This window comes from Mustela nigripes, chromosome 6, assembly GCF_022355385.1.
Source record: "Mustela nigripes isolate SB6536 chromosome 6, MUSNIG.SB6536, whole genome shotgun sequence".
Classification (NCBI taxonomy): Eukaryota; Metazoa; Chordata; class Mammalia; order Carnivora; family Mustelidae; genus Mustela; species Mustela nigripes.
Window position 1 is genome coordinate 88,593,449 of NC_081562.1, and position 15,847 is coordinate 88,609,295.

Genomic DNA, 15,847 nt, shown 5'->3' on the forward strand with positions numbered 1-15,847 from the left:
TTGTTTCTGAAATTAATTCCCCCCTCCCCGTCTCTCTCTCTTTTCGCCAGTGCAGATTAAATGGTTCTCTCAGATCCGCAAACAATAAAGGACGAAATTATTTATAGGGAAATGAAGATGGTGTTTCATTGTTGGCTTATTATTCCAGAACATAATAACATTTTATTTTCAAGGGGGAGAACGTAGGCTAGGGGAAGAAATGGGGAAAGGAAAAAGTGTGAGGAGAGGCAGGGCACCCCCACCCCAAACTCCTACTGTATATGACTTAATATGACATTTACAATTCCCTCATGACAATTCTCTGTGACGTCATAAATGCCCTGCTCTTGAATTTTAAAATTCTCTTAAACCTCCAGAGTAGGGCCAAGCAGTGCTTAGTGTGGAGGGGTAAAAGAAAAGCCAGGAAGCTGGGGGTCCTTTGGCCCCATTTTGGGGGGCCAAAAATATTCTAAATATTTTAGATTTTCAGTTTTTTCCTCCTGGGCCAACCAGGGCCACTTGCTTTTCCTCCCTGAAATGTCACTCGGCATCTGAGTTTCCCTCCCCATTTCCAGTGGGGATGAGATACTCTGTCCAAAGGCTCTCTTGCATGGCCTCTCCTCAGCTGATATTCAGCTATTTGGGACAGAGGTGGGATGCTTAGGGACCCGGTCTCCAAAAGCCAGAAATGATTTCTTCCAGAGATGAGCCCAAAGGATCTCAGGGCTGAGTGGGATGGTGGGACAGAAATGCTTGGGATCTATTTTACTTTTTAACCTTCAGTTAGTGAAGTGAATTGAGAAGCTAATCAAATGCCATTGTGGGAGTTTGTGTCTGCTGGTGGTAATAGCATCAACTGTAGAAAGGTCAGGCAGAAGTCTGGAAAGAGAGAGGGAGGAGAGAAGATATGAGGGGAGTGAGCAGAGCCTCACCATGCACCTTTCTTCTCTGTTTAATTGCAAATAAAGCAAAAACAGCTTGGGTAGCCTCTCAACCTCTTAGCTAAAGAGAGAATTTGCCAGCCCAGGCCTCAGAGGTGTTTGGGTATTTGGGGGCAGTTCTCAGGCGCTTGACATGCCCCATCTGGCCTCGTCCTCCTTCCCCCCCTCCCTGCTGAGCCCCAACCCCATTCAGCTGGCCAGCCTGGGCCCTATCCCCAGAATATAAGCACCCCCAAATGGGATCCATTTCCGGGTTGAATGTGTCAAATTTCACCTTTCTCCAAGTGTCTCCATGCCTGAACTTTGAAAGGAGGAGGGACATTCTGTTTTGGAATGCAATGTGTATGGGGAGGTATGTGCTCAGACAACTTCCCCCACCGTATCTATAAGAAACTGGAGGCTCCTTGGGTGAGCCATGCTTTGGTGTTCCCAGGCAGACCCAGTTCCCCGCATTCAGGTTCTCTGGCGGACTTGGAGACTCTCTTTGCAATCCTTTGACTCTGGATTCTGTGGAGATCAAAGGAACTCCTACACAAAACACTGGGCATTTGGAGTAGGATTTATTTTTTAATTTTTAAGTTAAAAAATTCTAATCAGAAGCCAGTTGGGCCAACTGAGCAGTCGCCCTAGAACAGCAAAACCTTAACCAAACAGTGGGATTGTAAGGTGAGCTGAACAATTATTGAAACTGCAAGAGGGATTTCAGCCTTTGCCCAGTGGCACAAAAGGGGCTGGTGGGGCCACCGCTCTCCCCCTGCTCTTGAAATCAAGAATTGGCAGGGGTGAGTGGGGCAGCTGCAGTGGCTGCCGGGCAGCCAAGCGCCCAGGCCGAGCGCTGAGTCCTGAGGCTCTCGTGTCCAGGTCCTTGAGCAGCCTCCGGAGGCGCGGAGCTGTGGTTGGTGGCGCCGGCAGCCAGAAATGGAGTGTGTATCTGTGTGCAAGGCTGGGTGGGTCACAGATGTCTGCACAGAGTTGGGGGAATCTAGGAAAAGAAAGAAGATTGGCAGAACACAAACTAGCTAGGACTCCTAGAAAAGATTGTCCCCCAATAAATATTCCAGATCTCAGCCCTCTCACTTCAGATACCCTTCCCCAAGCAATTAATATATTTCCTAGAGCAAAGTGGAAAGCAAAGGCAAGAGGAGGCCTGCCCAGGAACCCCTTCCCAGCCAGAGTCCAGTCACACCCACCCTCTCCCCAAATGAGAGCTGCACAGGCTCCCAGCCCCTGGCCTGGAGCAGGTTAAGGCTGGGGCAAGCGCGCTTGACTCATTCTGAGAAACCTTCAAGTGCCCAGCCTCCTAAGCACCCCTTAGCCTTGGGGACTCCTGGCCAGGGACTGCCCCCCATGCAGGCCCATGGCGTCTGCAGTTAAGTTCCTTTCCTATAATTAGCGCTCATGAGAAGCATGTGTTTTGGACTGGGGACATAGGGGGACTGGAGCAGCAAGAAACAACTTTCCCCCTTTATTCCTTTTCTGTGTTTTTTTGAATTCTCTTTTCGAATCCCCTAATTACAGCTCCGAAAGCGAAAATCTGCTCTTGCCGCCAAACCCCCTCGGAATGCCTGATTCCGGAGGCCCAAGGGGCAGAGCAACTCGGAGACCTGAGGGCCTGCTGGGGGTGTTCTCTGACTGCTCTAGGCTTGTTTTATAGAAACAAAGAACAAGTCCCCCCCTTCCCAGGACTTGTGCATATTTACAGAGCTCAACTGCAGTTTTAATAAAACATCTGTTCTTGCTTCTGCTGATGAGTTTCCATAATTGTTTTCAGACAAATTTAACAGGAAAATATAAATATATTTAGAAAAACCCAAGTCCCATCTATCCCCCCATTGACATTCGTTGTTTCACCCAAAAAATAAAATTAACATAAAATGAGAAGAGAAAAATATAATCCAGTGGAGGGAAGATCGGGCTCATCTGACCTGCTCTCCCCCCTTGGAGCGAATCCTTCCAGCAATTTCAGCTGCATAATTAAAGATCTGACTGAAAGAAGGTGGCTTCTTTTTTCAGGAATAGAAGGTGATGGGGGAGAGTATGTTGGAAATTAATTTTGCCAAAAATCTTTAAGCAGTGGGGGAATTTATTTGTATTTCTGCTTCCCCTTTTCTCCCCCTTCCAGCATTTCTGCCTTTTTCCCCCAGCAGCTGGTTTCTGTTCATTATAAATCGGCGAGACCTTTCAGTCTCTGCCCTCTGTTTAGGGACGTAATAAAACACTTAACTTTCCGGGGCTGAGACTTACATTCTGCTCCTCAGGTCGCCCACCCCCGCGCCCACTACTTTCAGGCCCCAAAGGAGACTATCCCCAACTTTGGGGCCCCTTTCCCCTCCAGACTTTGTTTAGGAGGGGCTCAAGGAAACCCAGGCATCCTTGCTGGGGGGCTGCAGCACACGCTTCCCCAGAAGCCCCTTCTTTCTCCCAAGGTCCTTCCTTCCCCCACCTACCATAAAAGAGATTTAAAAATACATAGAAAATCAACACTCATTGAAAGTGAAACCTCATTAAGACGTCCTATCTTCCATCATTCAATTTGTTGTACATTGCAACAATTTAATATCTTGAAGGAAATATCACTGACATGATTTATCCCTCTAGCAATCTCTCTGAAATGGGGGGGCGGTGGAGGGAATTTACTCTCTCTTCCGGCCTGTTCTATGTGTTACACTGCTACCCTTAGGGCAGAAATGAGGCTGGGAACTCTGAGAGCGGCTGCTTGTGTCCAGGGGTGCGCTGACTTGTTTCTTAGCTCAGCCCCCTGGGTCTCCCCCCAACCCCCAGTTCTTTCCCGATCTACCTCTTGCCCTCCAGGGGGCCTGGAGCCCCAGCCAGCTGTTGAAAACCTCTGTCCAGGCATGCCATGAATTGGAGGACAGCTGGATTCTAGAGCAAAAAGCAAGTCACGCTGGTGTCTGTGTTTAGGTACCTGCCATGTTACCCCAAACCAGACAGCTCATCCCCAGATTTCTTTCTTAATTTGGAACCCTCCTCTACCCTTTCACTTTTATCTCCTTGAGCAGAAGAAAGTATGGTCCAAGAGGGGGAACCTTTATAGTGATAGGGGTCTTTCTCCCACCCTTTTAAATACCAACAAATTTCCCTCCTTTCTGAAGGAGTGGGGCTGTATTTTTAAAAACCAACACAAATTGCCCGGCAGGAAGACTCTTCAATCCCCCAAAGAAGCTCATGTATTAGCTAACATGTTGTCTCCACCAGCTCCTACACACTGTCTGCTTTTGGGTTCGAAACTTTATTTTTCCCCCCTAGCGACACTCCAGGGAAACCTTAACGTTACAGAAGATGAATAAACGAGTTTTTTCCCAGCGTAGTCCCGTTTATGGCTTTATTGCTACCCATTGATTACTCCGCTTTGTTACACAGAAGGAAAAGATCATAAAATCCGGCGACATCCGGGTTCTTGTTATAGCTAGCCCCCCCCAAAATTGGTGAAGAAAAAATATGAGCTTCCACTGCTCCCTTCGCTAGCCCCACTGCCCCCTCTTTGTCAGCTCAAAGCATTTTCAGCCTATATCACGATATCAAATTAAGTTTGGATTAATCAGGAGAAAAACCCCATCTGCACACCTTCCGCTGTTTCACTTCACCCACTGCAGCTCCCTCAGAAGCCTGGAACTCAGCTGCCTTTTCCTAATCTTCTCTTCCTTTTTCTCAGCCTCAAGGTGGAGAGAAAATAGGGGTAGGGGTTGCTGGGAGGCCCCGCTCAGCCAGGTGTGGCTTGTCCTTGAGTGAGAGCTCCCCAGAAGACCTTTGCTGGAATATCCCAAGCCTCAGAGCTCAGGTCCAGGGATGCCTCCTTTGGCAGGGCAGGGCTTCTGACTTGTGCAGGGGCTTGAGCCTGCTAGACGCTAACTGTCCTTCGGAGCTCCACCAGCCTTCTCTTTCTGCCTGGAACCTATGTGAATTACCCCACTGGCCCTCGCTGGCTCCAAATCATAAATTCTCACCAACATAAACAGGAGTTGATGTGTCTAGAAAGACTCTCAGAGTTCTTTCTTCTTCCTTTCTTTTTTCTTTTTTCTCTCTCTCTCCCACCTTTTACTTCCTTCTTTCTTTTTTCTGTTGTATTTTTATATTTTCCCTTTTAGGGAAAAATGCTGCAGGATTTCCCCCCCCCAAAAGGTTGTTCTGAGAGGCAGAAGGGGGCTGAGAGGAAGAGGAAGCCCATGCATGGCCCCGTTCACTTCAGCTCTGCCACCGTGTCCTGAAGTCTCATCCTTACCCCTTTAGACCTCCTTGCTCCCTATATCCCCCTTCCACCTAAGACTCTCAGCCACACTTTCCTTCCTCTGAGCACTATGTTTTATGCAGTTTCTTCCTACTTTTGATTTTTTTTAATTATCAGGGAAAAAAATATTGGTTTAGTGATGAGGACTCAGTCCATGGAGGGTCAAACTAGGATTTCCTGTAGGCTTTCTGGGGATTCCCCCCTGAGCTGGGCAGTGGGGGTGGGGAAGCTCATCCCATAAAGAAATCAGGAAGTAATTTTAGAAGGGGGGAGATATAAAAGATGAAATCAGATTGAAAATAGAGGGATTTCTCCAGACCTGTCTCTGCACAGCACAACAAAGTTAGCTGGGGCTGAGAGATTTCCTAGCAGGGCAGCTCTTCTTCCCTGGGCCTCAAGGCCCTGCTAATGCCAATTCACCCTTCTTCACCTCCAAATCAGTTCCCTAACATATATATTTTTAAAAGAAATCCAAGTCTTACTTTCAAAGCACACACTTAGTCTCAACTAGGGAATCAACAGAAGCAGAAGCGATTTTTTTCCCCCTTCTTGACATCTGGCTTGCGATTGGCTGGAAGAGGGTCAGCTGACTTTGTCATTTTGTCTGTCCTGGATTGGAGCCGTCCCTATAACCATCTAGTTCCGAGTACAAACTGGAGACAGAAATAAATATTAAAGAAATCATAGCCCGACCAGGTAAAGGCAAAGGGATGAATTCCTACTTCACTAACCCTTCCTTATCCTGCCACCTCGCCGGGGGCCAGGACGTCCTCCCCAACGTCGCCCTCAATTCCACCGCCTATGATCCAGTGAGGCATTTCTCGACCTATGGAGCAGCCGTTGCCCAGAACCGGATCTACTCGACTCCCTTTTATTCGCCACAGGAGAATGTCGTGTTCAGTTCCAGCCGGGGGCCGTATGACTATGGATCTAATTCCTTTTACCAGGAGAAAGACATGCTCTCAAACTGCAGACAAAACACCTTAGGACATAACACACAGACCTCAATCGCTCAGGATTTTAGTTCTGAGCAGGGCAGGACTGCGCCCCAGGACCAGAAAGCCAGTATCCAGATTTACCCCTGGATGCAGCGAATGAATTCGCACAGTGGTGAGTTTTACAGCTCCGAGATATAAATTAAATAAACTGAACTGGCTTTATGACCGGCTTCCCTAGAAGAACGGGCGGAGAGAGTTTTTTATGGCCCCATAAAAACAATCACGCTCGTCTCCTCGCCGACGCCGAGACAGGGCCCCCTCTTCTGCCCCCTCTGCTCGCCTCCCGCTTGCTCGCAGGGGCCTGGCCCCCTCGGCCCCTGACGGGTTGGAGGGCTCCAAGGCAAGCTGAGGGGGCAGGAACAGGGCAGGGTATGAGGGGAGGGGGTAGGAGGTGGGGGAGCCCCCCAAAGTCGAGTCAGGCTGAGGAAAAGGGAGGGGGGAGAGTAGCGGGCAGAGAAGTGGGGAGAAGTTTTCAAGGAGCTAGGGTGCTTGGGGGAGGTGGGGGAGCCCAGTTGTTGAGAAATAGGGCCCTCATCCCCAGTGTTTGGGATTTTTCAAAAACCAGTTTTTACACTTACAGCTTTCTGCTTGGTTCTTGCCCCCCCCCCCCACACCATTCTTTGGGACACTCACCTACCAGCACATGGTGGGGGACTGAATGAAGTTGGGATCCTGGCTGTACCCCCAGTGGGGGTGGGGCAGGGCAAAAGGGAGAAGACTGGAGTCCGAGGGGGCCCGTGAGCTGCTGGCCAAGTTGGGAGGGTCAGGACTTTGCTAGGCTAAATCGTCTGTGGAGGATGCCTCGCTGATTGTTTTTAGTGTGTTTTGTGCCCGGATCTCTAGGGGTCGGCTATGGAGCGGACCGGAGGCGCGGTCGCCAGATCTACTCGCGGTACCAGACCCTGGAACTGGAGAAGGAATTCCACTTCAACCGCTACCTAACGCGGCGCCGGCGCATCGAGATCGCCAACGCGCTCTGCCTGACCGAGCGACAGATCAAAATCTGGTTCCAGAACCGCCGGATGAAGTGGAAAAAAGAATCTAATCTCACGTCCACGCTCTCAGGGGGCGGCGGAGGGGCCGCGGCCGACAGCCTGGCCGGAAAAGAGGAAAAGCGGGAAGAGACAGAAGAGGAGAAGCAGAAAGAGTGACCAGGACTGTCCCTGCCACCCCTCTCTCTCTTTCTCCCTTGCTACTCCCCCAATTCCCTCCTAATCACACACTCTATATTTATCACTGGCACAATTGATATGTTTTGACTCCCTAAAACTAAATTAGGGAGTCAAATATGGACCTGAAAGTCAACTCTGGACCCCCTCCCTCACCGCACAAACTCTCTTTCACCACGCGCCTCCTCCTCCTTGCTCCCTCGCTAGTTCGTTCTCGGCTCGTCTGCAGGCCCTTTCCCTTGCCCAGGCCTTGGGGGCTCCGTCCCTGAACCTCGCTTCAGACTCCACAGATTTCCCTCCAAATGAGGACTTGGCCTCCCACCCCCTCGGCGCCTCCACCCCCGCCCCTGCGCAGAGAGCCGGCTCCCGGGCCGGGGCCTCCGCTCCGGGGCCTCAGGGCCCGGCCTGGCAGCCGCGGAGGGCGGGAGGCCCAAGGAGGGCGCGTTGTGGCCCCACAGCAACCCCCAGGGCCTCCCCGCAGCCCCACACCCGGCCCCTCTGCCCCAGCAAATGCCCAGCCCAGGCAAATTGTATTTAAAGAATCCTGGGGGTCATTATGGCATATTACAAACTGTGACCGTTTCTGTGTGAATATTTTTAGCTGTATTTGTGGTCTCTGTATTTATATTTATGTTTAGCACCGTCCGTGTTCCACTCCCATCTTAAAAGGGGAAAAAAAAAAAGAGGGAAAATTACAAAAAGAGAGAAAAAAAAGTGAATGACGTTTGTTTAGCCAGTAGGAGAAAAAAAATAAATTAAAAAACCCCCCCCTTGTGTTACCCTCCTGTATAAATCCGACCTCTGGATCCGTTCTCGAATATTTAATAAAACTGATATTATTTTTAAAAGTTTATATCGGGATTTCTGTTAATTCGCTCGTGCGCCGGACTGGGATAAAAGTTGGAGCCGGCTCCGAGCGCTCTTGCGTCTTCCCGCCGCCTGCAAGACCCCTGCGCTTGCCTTTCCCGGGAGCCGGGCGCAGAGCCGGGGCCTCCCTGTCCTCCTAGTGAACGCGCTAAGGGGCCTGGGAGGGCTCTCTGGGCTTCCCAGCGGAGCAACACACTCACCCCGCAAAAAAAGGCCGCATAGGATCTCGTTGGGGGTGTGGGAGGGGAAGCCTGAGGTCGCTCGAATTGGTCTCCAAACCCACAGAGGCCTTTCTTCTTGCCTGTGGTAGCCTGGGGTCCTCGGCTTCTGAACCCCGAGCCCCCAAGGGCCAGAAAAGAAGCCTTGGCCAGGCACCAGGGTCTCCCCCGTCCACTACCCGGAGTAAGGAGGGGGGCGCCGCGGGAGCAGCCCCCAGCCAGCGCCAGGCCCAGGCCGAATGTTGCGAAACGTGGCGGAGGCGGAGAGCCGAAGGGAAAGAGAAGACCGCGGGATTTGAGCCTTTCCGCAGGGACTGAGCGATTCAAGGACATCTCGAAAAAGAAAGTCTGGAAACTGAGCCTGCTCTGGGACTCCTGACAGGGCTGGGACAAAATTCCTTCTTCCTCACAGCCCCAGTCGCAGTCTGGTTCCTTACTCCTTGGCCTCTAAAACTCGGCGGGTGAGGAGCGCAGCCAGACCCTAACCCTGCCCCTGCTCAGGCCTTCTCTCCTGAAGCCCAGCCAGAGAAACCTGAGTGGACCTAGGGAGTGAGGTAGTGAGGGGGTCTCCCGGAGGGAAAAAAATCCGCCAGAGTTTTCCAGACCTTCCAGATCCCCGCCAGCGCCCCCGCCGGCGGGGGGGGGGGGGAGCACAGGAGGGGGGTTTCTCCTGGCAGGGGCGGGGATTTCCTGGGGAGAGGCAGGCAGGGAAGAATAAGACCTGGGGCTAGGGGAGGGGGTTCGGAAAGGGGCCGAATGGCTGCGGAGACCCTGGCCACAGGCTGTGAAGGTTGCCCAGGCGTCTGCCCTGCCCACCTCCTCCATCCCCCACCCCCAGCCAATCTTTTCCACGCCTCCAGATAGCTGAGGAATTGCTCTCCTATGGACCTTCTGTATCTAGGTCCCTGAAAACCTGTTCCAGAGGCCTTTTCCAAAAAGGGCACAAATTAGGCCTTTTCCTCTGTCTTGCTCATATAATATTTGTGGAGGCTTCAATCTTGCTTCTCCATGCCCTCAATTAACATCTATTTTCTATCCCAAATATCTGCCATCAGGGTCATACACAGGGATGCAGAGCAGTCCTCCAAGCCCATTGTGTCTGGTTCTACACACACACACACACACACACACACACTCTCTCTCTCTCTCTCTCTCACACACACACACACACACACACACACACAGAAAATTGCCTAGTTGCCACTCTGGGGTCCCAGTATGGTGAGGTTTACTCAACTCCCCCAGGATCCTCACCTCCAGGCTCATCCCAGAGTTCCCAGTACTTTCAGCTTCCTGACCCTCCCCCCTATCTAGTTCTGTCCACCCAGGACCCCCTTCCTCATAGCATCCTGTCCACCTCTCCAGGGTCTGGGTTCACTTCCCCATGCTAACAGTCACCTCCTCAGCAGTATCAGGGCCTTGGGGCCTCTAAGGAGAGCGACCTCGATGCTTGGTGTAGAGAACCTGAGGTAAATCCTTTGGGATCTCCAACTTGGCCAGGGGCCTCCCTACCCAAATCTCCTTTCCTCAGCCATTTTTGAAGATTGAAAGGTTCTGGGGGTGGAGAGACAGGGCTATCCGTTAGTTTTTGTATCCTAAGCAAGACCTCATCTTTCCTTAAAATTAAATACAGTTTAAAAGGCCGTTTCAAGGGTTTGTTGCAGCCGCAACCAGCGTCTCTACAGGGTAGAAAATCCAGCGGTCTGAAGGCGACAAGCTAGGCTGCAATTCCTCAAAGTAGGCACCAGGTGTCGCTGTGGGCTCGTTGTCCCGGCTACCCCCCAATTCCAAGAACCATTTTTTTTCTCCCCCTCTCTCTCTCTTTCTCTCTCACTCCCTCTTCCCCTTGGTTGGGCTTTGCCAACATATCAAGATGCGTTTCGCCGGCTTCCATCACTAACCTCCCGGAGGTCATCAAGCCAAATTTATGAGTGGCCGCTCCAGTCACGTGACTCTATTTAAGGCTCCCTTATTTGGGAAGAGCGCATAGGATAAAGAAAGAGATATCTCCACCTATAAATTGTGCACTTTGGAGAACAAAAAACCCCTCAACTTCAAAGAGTCACAAATCACCCTTAATCAAAAAGGGTGCAGAAATTTTTTTTGGGCCCTCCCCGCCATGAGCTCCTACGTAGCCAATTCATTCTATAAGCAGAGCCCCAATATCCCTGCCTATAACATGCAAACTTGTGGGAACTATGGATCGGCCTCAGAGGTGCAGGCATCCAGGTACTGCTACGGTGGATTGGACTTAAGCATCACTTTCCCACCGCCTGCGCCTTCCAACTCTCTCCACGGGGTAGACATGGCTGCCAACCCCCGGGCTCACCCCGACCGCCCCGCCTGCAGCGCCGCGGCCGCTCCGGGACACGCTCTGGGCAGAGATGAAGCGGCTCCTCTGAACCCCGGGATGTACAGTCAGAAGGCGGCTCGCCCAGCGCTGGAGGAGCGAGCTAAGAGCAGTGGGGAGATCAAAGAGGAGCAGGCGCAGACAGGGCAGCCCGCCGGACTGAGCCAGCCACCGGCCCCGCCACAGATTTACCCGTGGATGACCAAACTGCACATGAGCCACGGTAAACTTTAGGACTTCATTTTGCGCGCTCGGGTCCGCCTGGGTTTTATAGGCCATGCGGGGCAAATAAAGAAAAAAAACCTGCGGCCATAAATTTTACGATCCAGGCATCAATGGCTCGTAAAACTGTCCACTAAAAGGCTTAGAGGCTGTGTGCGCCCAAATTTACGACGACATAATTGGATCATAGGAACAAAACGTGTATAAAAGGCAATATTCAATTTTTGGGGGAGAGGGAGGGAGTTAAAAAAATAGAGGGATCTGAAGGGTGAGGAGCGCGGGGCTCCAGAGTGGGGATCCCCCCGCGGCTCCCTCCCTCCCTCCCCTGTGGAGCCGGCTCAGCCGGCGCTGGCCGCTCCGGAGGATTCCAGCGACTCGGGAGGGGCGGGAGGGGGGTCCCCGGTGCTCGGATCTCGAGGGTGCTTATTGTTCGGTCCGAGCCTGGGTCTCCCTCTCCCCCCAACCCCCTCAGTCCCTCCGGCTGCTGAGTGAAAGCTGCGGCGGAAAGTTTTCTGCCTGGGCAGAGGCGCCTCTCCGGGGGCTAGACTGGGCTTGGCTGGGCTGGGCCGGGCCCGCCTGCGGCCCGCTGGGCCTGCCCTGCCCTGCTCGCCTCCTCTCCCTCCGGCGGCGGGTGGGGGCCTGGGCCGCGGTCGGGGCGCTGGGGCGCTGCACGCTATTCACCCCTTCCTGGCTTGGGGGGGGCGCTTATATTTCCAGAGACGGACGGCAAGCGGTCCCGAACCAGTTACACGCGCTACCAGACTCTGGAACTGGAAAAAGAATTCCACTTTAACCGCTACCTCACTCGCCGCAGGCGCATAGAGATCGCCAACAACTTGTGTCTCAACGAGAGACAGATCAAGATCTGGTTCCAGAACCGCAGGATGAAGTGGAAGAAGGATTCCAAAATGAAAAGCAAAGAGGCTCTTTAGAGGCAGCGGGGAGGCCCGCAGATAGCACCCCGAGCCCGCTTTGGTCCCCGCGCCTTTCCTTTTCGGTTTTCCTCTCTATATTTTGGGAGCAAGGACGGGGGCGGCAGCACCAGCTCCGGGGCCTCACAGACAAAAGCTCTTTTCCTTGGCATTCCGCATCCCCACCGACCCCAGTTTCCCGAGGGGCTATCCGCGCTGCCCAGACTCCCTCCAGTTCTGCTCAGCACCAGGGAAGGGTGGCGGGCAGGGCAGGCTCCGCGGGGGATCCCCAAAGGGCTTCGGGAGCCGAGCTGGTGCTGAACGAACCCGGGCCTGGGCCTCCTCTTGGGCTTTCAGTCCCAACGCGGCCCTCCGGTTTAAGGTGGGCCCAGCAAGTGTTCCAGGACCCGCGGCCCGACCCTCCGGCCTCCCCTGTCCTTTGTTCCCGTATTAGGCTGGCCAGGCGGCTGAGGGCTGGCGAGAGTGGTTGTGCTTGCCGGAGTCTGGCCCCAGACTCGGGGTGCTTCGTTGTAGCGACTAAGCTCCATGTTTGGCTTTTAAATGATTTGCATATGAAAGGGGGAGATGACTGGAGGTCCGCCTAGGGCCCCCTCAGTGGCCCTATGCTCTCCAAACCTTCTCACCCATCCCTGAGCCCGGTAACCTCTCCAGCCTGCGCCCCCGCCCCCACCCGCATGCCCTCTCAGGTCCCTCTGCCTCAGACCACTAGCTAGCTCAACTATGGGGGTTCCCTGCCACTGGACCCCAGCAAGCAGTCCTAGGTTTCTTGGCTGCCCACGAGTCCCTGCCACAACTCTCTGTGCCCTCCTGCCCCATCGCTGTTGTCCAACTATTTATTGACTCCAGGTCTTTCCTGAAACTATATTTTGTCATATCAAATAAAGACAAAGAGAGAACAGGACTAAAGATGCAGCAATGCCTCTCTGTTTGGGGCATGTATTGGGTAAAAGTATCTAAATGGGCTATAGAGTACAGCGGAGGCCCACAGCTTCTCTGCCTCTTTTGAAAAAAGAATTTTTAGGAGCTTCGAGAGGGATTGAGAAGAGGGTGGTGAAACTGAGCTCCTTCCCAGATCCCTGGTTCCCAGAAGGGCCTTTGGGGAAAGGGGAGGGCACTTAGGTGGTGTGTACTGGCGTTTTCCATGCTGTGGCTTGTCCAAGGCTTTCAGGCCTCTGTACCCCACTCCCACTTTGGCTGGGTGAATATGAGGCCTTTAGACAAGCAAGCAGACCACTGCCTCCCAGAGCTAATCTGCAGGGCCCGGAGGCTCCATGGTGCTCAGACTCTTGGGTTCTTTTGGGCCTCTGAAGATCTCTCCCAGGCCTAGGTGACCCATTTGGTCCCAAGAAGGATTCTCAGAAAGAGTTGGTACTGCTTGGCGAAGGGGTCTGAGGCGAGTTAAAGGAACTGTGTGTTAGCTTTTTAAGGTACCGCGGGAGATGGGAGCCTACAGTGAACCTGCCTGGCTGGCAACGTTCAAACCAGTTTCTCCCACTTCTAGGGCCTAAGGCTATGCAGGACAATTAGCTGGAAAAGGAGCTGTGTAGACTGGTGCCTCAGTCCCGTCTGTTTGCCATTATTTGTCTCAGTCTCTGGGATTTTGTGTGGAGGGGGAGTGGACTAAAGGGAAGGGGAAAAGGCAGATAATTCAGGTGGTGCTGAGGCCGGCTGTGGCCCATACTCTGCTCTGCTCCGGGCCTCTGGAATGGGATGGGGGAGGAAGTACTTTATAGGAGAAACAAATGTGGGAAGGGTCCATAAAACTTTACTGCATTTCCTCTCCTGCCTCCCACAATGGGGGTGATTTCCTGGAGCCAAGCCTAGGCCCCCCACACTGGGGGAGGGTGCGGTTCAGGAGCTGGGCTAGAAGGCTGCTCTTACAGCCAAGAGGGAAAGGGAGCAGAGAGACTCTGGGGAGGGGCAAGGGGAATATTTATGATTATTAATGCTGATGCTCCTTGAATTTATTATAAGGACTGACTTCTCTGCATCCCACTGCCTAAGCTATCCATCTGTCATTTTTTTTTTTTTTTTAAACCGAGGAGTCTTTCCTCACCCCAGGCCTAACACGTAGGAGGTCTCAACAAATGTTTATTGATCTGTGCCCATTGCTGTGCCCTTCCTTTTGCACTCAGGCCAAGTTAGGGCACCCGTTCGGTCTCTCCCTGACTAGCACACAAGAGTCTGCCCAGCCTAGCACCACCTCGGCTCCGCTCTCAATCTCTCTCTCTCTCTCTCAAATAAAATGTGTAATTTTCTTCAGGGAGTTATTTTAATTTTTTCTCCATGCTGAGTAAAACTATTGGGTGAGCGGTGAAGCGTGGAGAAGCACTGACGTCTCCAATGGGTAACGGTTAACTAAAAAAGAGGCCACGGCGCCCGCCATCACACTCTCCAGCATCACGGGCTGCAGAGGCCCTGAGCTCCCTCCCCAGGGGATGCACCGCCCCAGGGGTAGAACCAAGGGCTGGGCCAGAGCCAGGGCCCAAGTTGTCAGACCCGCCCTGCAGGGCCCACCAGCCCCTCTTGGCCCAGAATGCCTCCTTCCTGCAGTGTTAAGGCCTCTTTCCCTGGAGGAGCTGGAGGGTTGACTCAAGTTTGCCAGACTTGGGTGGAGGCAGCCAAGCCGGCCTGCCCCCGCCCCTTCTGTCAGGGTGCAGGCCTGCCCCAGGCCCCGGCCTCTGCTTCTGTGGCGTCAGCTGCCACAACTTTAGCAGAGGGCTCTGACGTACTCCCCTACCCTGGGACTAGGTACGGCCCAGACCCTCGCTTTCTCCCTGAGCGGAGTCTTCTGCTTTGAAGCCTGGGGTGGTTCTCCCACCAGCCAGCCTCCTGGAATAATCTGCAAGCATCAGGATTTAGCCTTGCCCTGGGAAAGTTAGTGGAGGGGCTTCCAAGTCCCAAGCAGAGACCATGGAGCCTGACTCCCCACTTTGCCCAGAAGCCCACCCCCTCTGGCAGCCAGGAAAAAAAAGGGGGGGAAAGAAGCCGTGACTTACCTTCCCGGGGGAGTGGGAAGAGGGGGACATGACCCACTCTGAGCAATTAGAGGAGAGAGGAGGGGAAAAAAAAAAAAGGAGGAAAAAAATATCAACACAACCTCGAAGGCGACAGGTCCTTATGGAAATAAGTAAGTAAGTAAATAAGTAAATAAGGATCCACCCTCTCCCCCCTCCCCACCCTGCAAGGGGGGTGTGGGGGTGGGGCAAAGGAGGAGCCCAAGGGCTTTTTAGTGTAACTGAGCATTAGAGAAATACGCAAGGCTTCTATGTGAATTTAGGAGTTTGAAACTTTTGGAGGTTATTTATGTGAATGGCCCGAAGGCAAGCCCGTGAGTGGCTCTTGGGGGACCACGTGATGTCATTAAACCAAGTTTTATGGTGTAGGGAGAGCTGACAAACCCACAATATATTTACATCATATATAATCTTAACTGTCCAGCCACGCAGCTGCTGGTGAGGTTTAATGCTAGGACAGAGGGCCTGGCAGTTAGAGGGGATTACGGCGCTGGGGATGATGGTGAGAGGTTACATCTTCGCAAATGAATCCCAGGCGAACACTGTAAGTTAATTTTCTCTCTCTCTGACCCTTTCTCCCGTTTACCTAATCCCCCCTCCCCATGATAGAAGGCAGTTCCCACTCATTAAGGGGAGGGGACGAAGGCCTCCCCAGGCATTCCCAGGCTAGGGTGGAAGAGTAGAAGCCGCTGGGAGGTAGGAGGATGGGGGAGCTTGTCTCCTCTGACCAGTCTCCCCTCCCTGCCCTTTATTTACTCCAGCTGCGAGTCAACTGTGGTAAAGAGAGGCCTGGGTTCTTTAGAGCTCTGCCAGTTCTTCCTGACCCTCTCTCCCTCCTCAGTTGGGAAGAAAGACTGCGGCAGACACATGGGTATTTGGTGTTTGTAGGAGTGTGCCAACTCTAGGCG

At 52.9% G+C, this 15,847-nt stretch overlaps 3 protein-coding genes and 1 long non-coding RNA gene across 10 annotated transcripts in view; 3 read left to right on the top strand and 1 right to left on the bottom strand.

Moving 5' to 3' along the window:
- Positions 1 to 8,184, top strand: part of HOXC6 (homeobox C6) — a 35,745-nt gene extending 27,561 nt beyond the window's left edge. For 2 of the 5 annotated variants that reach the window (XM_059403299.1, XM_059403301.1), the window contains exons 2-3: positions 6,051 to 6,276; positions 7,008 to 8,184. In XM_059403299.1, the coding sequence (XP_059259282.1) occupies positions 6,123 to 6,276; positions 7,008 to 7,315 (462 nt within the window). In that variant the 5' untranslated portion in view covers positions 6,051 to 6,122 and the 3' untranslated portion in view covers positions 7,316 to 8,184. Of the gene's footprint in view, positions 1 to 5,380; positions 6,277 to 7,007 lie in introns of those variants that run through there. The other 3 variants (XM_059403302.1, XM_059403298.1, XM_059403297.1) reach the window with 3 other exon arrangements.
- The window catches only part of HOXC4 (homeobox C4), a 60,602-nt gene that overhangs the window by 27,565 nt on the left and 17,190 nt on the right, over positions 1 to 15,847 (top strand). The window lies entirely within an intron of this gene.
- On the bottom strand, positions 1,466 to 15,221 carry LOC132019749 (uncharacterized). The gene is made up of 2 exons (XR_009404842.1): positions 14,922 to 15,221; positions 1,466 to 1,902 (listed from the first exon to the last, which is right to left on the bottom strand). It is a non-coding gene; the product is annotated as an uncharacterized LOC132019749 (long non-coding RNA).
- HOXC5 (homeobox C5) lies at positions 10,538 to 12,757 on the top strand. Its single transcript, XM_059404879.1, has 2 exons — positions 10,538 to 10,991; positions 11,708 to 12,757. Exons 1-2 carry the CDS (start codon positions 10,538 to 10,540, stop codon positions 11,920 to 11,922), a joined length of 669 nt encoding a protein of 222 aa, XP_059260862.1. The 3' UTR covers positions 11,923 to 12,757.